Consider the following 2,866-nt stretch of genomic DNA (forward strand, 5'->3'; position numbering starts at 1 on the left):
GTTTCAGAGTAGAACTGTGCTCCATAGGGTTTTCAATGGCTGTTGTTTGGGAAGCAGACTGCCAGGCCTTTATTCTGAGGTACCTGTGGGTTGACTCCAACAGCCAACCTTCCGGTTAGTAGCCTAGCACTTAACTGTTTATACCCCCAGGGGTTCCTCTCACAGCTGTACTTCTTCCCAAACCAACCTGGCTGACTCCACACATATTGAGGCTGGGCTCTGAGGGTGGGGAAGAATTCACACTTGGTTTTCAAGCTGAAGAGCGCTTCCATTAAAACAAGGCTACAAGAGTCACCTAGCAGCCCAGGCAAGATGCTTCTACTCATACAAGTGACTATCAGGAGTGCTTCAGGTGCTTTACAGAAGAAACCCAAAGAACTCCATCTATGAGGAGAAACGTCCAGGCCGAAGAGAAGGTCCGAGAGGGGTGGGAGAGAAGGAGGTTCAATTCCCAGCCCGGGAACACGGGACCCCAGCACACCCAGAAAGGATATCTCGCAGGACTGTCCTTAATAGCGTTTAGGAATCCTGTCTGCTGGGAACCTGTGGGAAGGAAAGCAAACATGAGGCCCCAACATTCACCTGTGAAGGAACAGCTCCCACCCGACAGCGCCCTCATCTGCCTCAAGACAACAGGTGTCTAAAGATCGATGAAATAACTGTATTTTGTAAGGGCTGCGGCACCCAGTTCACTGATTGAAGACTGAGATTCCACTCAAGTGGATTCACAACCAGGCCCAACATCTGCAGGGCGTTTTCCCCAGGAGAGCAGATGGGTGTCGCCTCTGTCCCATAAATATTGTTCTGCTGCGTCCTCTGTTTCCTCATTTTAATAGGAAAACCAAACACTGGATGCCATTCCCTACCCCACCCCCTTCTTTTACAAAAACTGTGTTTTCCCGAAGTTTGTGAACTTTGGACCCTGGCATCCTACAACCTAGGCTACAAACGAAAGATTCCTCCTCTGTACTCAGAGTGAACAAGCTCCCATACCGGAAGTCTGTTACGGCCTCCTTGGGGTTGAAGACATTGTAATGGGAGCTCCCTGGGGTGGAAATGCATCTGACAGAGGACTGCGTTTTCTGTGTTGGCACTATGCTTTCTGAAAGTCAGGGCCAGTTTGGAGGACTCTTCCCGGTGCCAGCCTGGGGGAATGACGCCAAGTCCCTGCTGTGCTGTGTGCAGCTGGCCCGCTTCAGGGGACAGGAGCTGGCCCCGGGTCAGCAGAGCCATGAACAGGGAGCGCTGGGAGCCAGCACTGGCTCTGTGGCATCTGCCTGGGCTTGGGGTGGCACTGCTGGTCTGGCTGCACCACGGGGTCACCAGCATGGTTTGGGACCCTCTGTGTGATGGAAACAGGGTCAGCCGGCAGGCAGGTTAAGAGCGGTTGACTCCACGTTCCTCCCTGAGCTCCCCTTCCCTCTGTGCCGTCTTCTACCACTGAGGCACACGGACTGGCCCTAGGGTGGGATGAGGTTCCTGGAAGTGACGACAGAGGCACCAAGCAGAGAACACATAAGGAAGACGTGTGGTCAAAGTCCTCTCCCACCCCTGCCAGGCCAGCAGGCAAAACCAGAGATGGACGGGCTGGGCGCTGAGAGCAAGCACAGTCTTGGGACTAAACTAGACACTAAAAAGTGCTTTCTGCCCTGTTGTTGTTATGTGCTTTCTCTCCTAGCAAACTCACACTGCACTGCTTTCCTAAACTCCCCTTCTTCTGCAGGGAAAATCAGACCAGCCCTTCCCAGATATCTGGGAGCTAATGGAACTCTTCCCTCAGACCTCCTCCTCGTCTTCTCCTCCCCACTCCAAGCTGTTAGCTGGCAGGGAGAACCCAGGTAACTGTTCCCCAGGTGCTGTCAAATGACACTGGCCCTGGCTGATGCCCTTGGAATCTCAGGGGATGAGAGGAACCTCTGCCCTTCCAGCAAATGTCACATGCCAAGCCCGGTGGGGATGGCAGGGCTGTTTTATGGGGACAGGACAAGAGGAAAGGAAAACCTTTATATGCTTCTGTCCAAAATATTCAATATATGAATGTGCCAGGCTATTCAAAGTTCAAAATATTTTGTCCAAAATATAACTTGCAGGCAGATAATTGTTAACACTCTCTTGGGAGAAGACGGGGTGAACCGTGTAGTAGTAGAAACCATGGTATAAACTACTAGGGACCATGACTTGCTGGTGCCAGGCTGAGTGACACTTCAGGGAAGATGGAACTACACTGTGCATCGCAGCCCAATGGTGGTGGCAATGCAGACTTCCCTGGCTGAGGGCGTGTCCCCAAGTCTGTGTGTGTGACTGAGCTGGTGAACCTGGCCTTGTTCCCTGGGATCTGCTGACAAGGCAGATCATATATAAGAAAACACTGGAAACTGTTAAGATGATAGAAAGATGTCACGTGTTGTTAGCGGCCAAGAGTCGATTCCGACTCACAGTGAACCCATTTTTCATGCCATGAGGTATGTGGGTGTATCAGGACTTACTCTTCTCTATTGTGTAAAATAATTGTTTCTCTGAACACTAAAATTTAATGCCCTCGGCTTCCCCTCTGTTTATCTTGTCTATCGAGACATGGATAGGACTTGGCGACGTTTCTGTCACTGTGATTCTGGGGAGGGCCGTGGGGAGAAGTGGGAACTGGGCTTAAGATGTGCACGAACATGCAGGCTCGTCCATTTCATGTCCAGATCGGACACATAGTCCGAACTACAGTGAAGCTCTCCACACCTCACCCTTCCTCAGCCCCCCATAAACCCCTCCAGAGAAGAAGGCACAGGAAAGTGCACCCCTAAGTCCATCTTGGCAAACTCCATCTGTGCTTTCAGCACTGCCACACCGGAAGAAAGTGAGGCGGGTTGTCACA

General features: G+C 51.7%; 1 protein-coding gene across 1 annotated transcript in view; it reads right to left on the reverse strand.

The window, feature by feature from the left end:
* Positions 1–2,866, reverse strand: part of ZDHHC14 (zinc finger DHHC-type palmitoyltransferase 14) — a 381,727-nt gene that overhangs the window by 56,812 nt on the left and 322,049 nt on the right. Inside the window, exon 5 of the mRNA XM_007953739.2 lies at positions 495–543. Coding sequence (XP_007951930.1) covers positions 495–543 — 49 coding nt within the window. The remainder of the gene's footprint in view (positions 1–494; positions 544–2,866) is intronic.

This window comes from Orycteropus afer, unplaced genomic scaffold (genome assembly GCF_000298275.1).
Source record: "Orycteropus afer afer isolate SDZICR_OR568_19922 unplaced genomic scaffold, OryAfe1.0 scaffold00407, whole genome shotgun sequence".
Lineage (NCBI taxonomy): Eukaryota > Metazoa > Chordata > Mammalia > Tubulidentata > Orycteropodidae > Orycteropus > Orycteropus afer.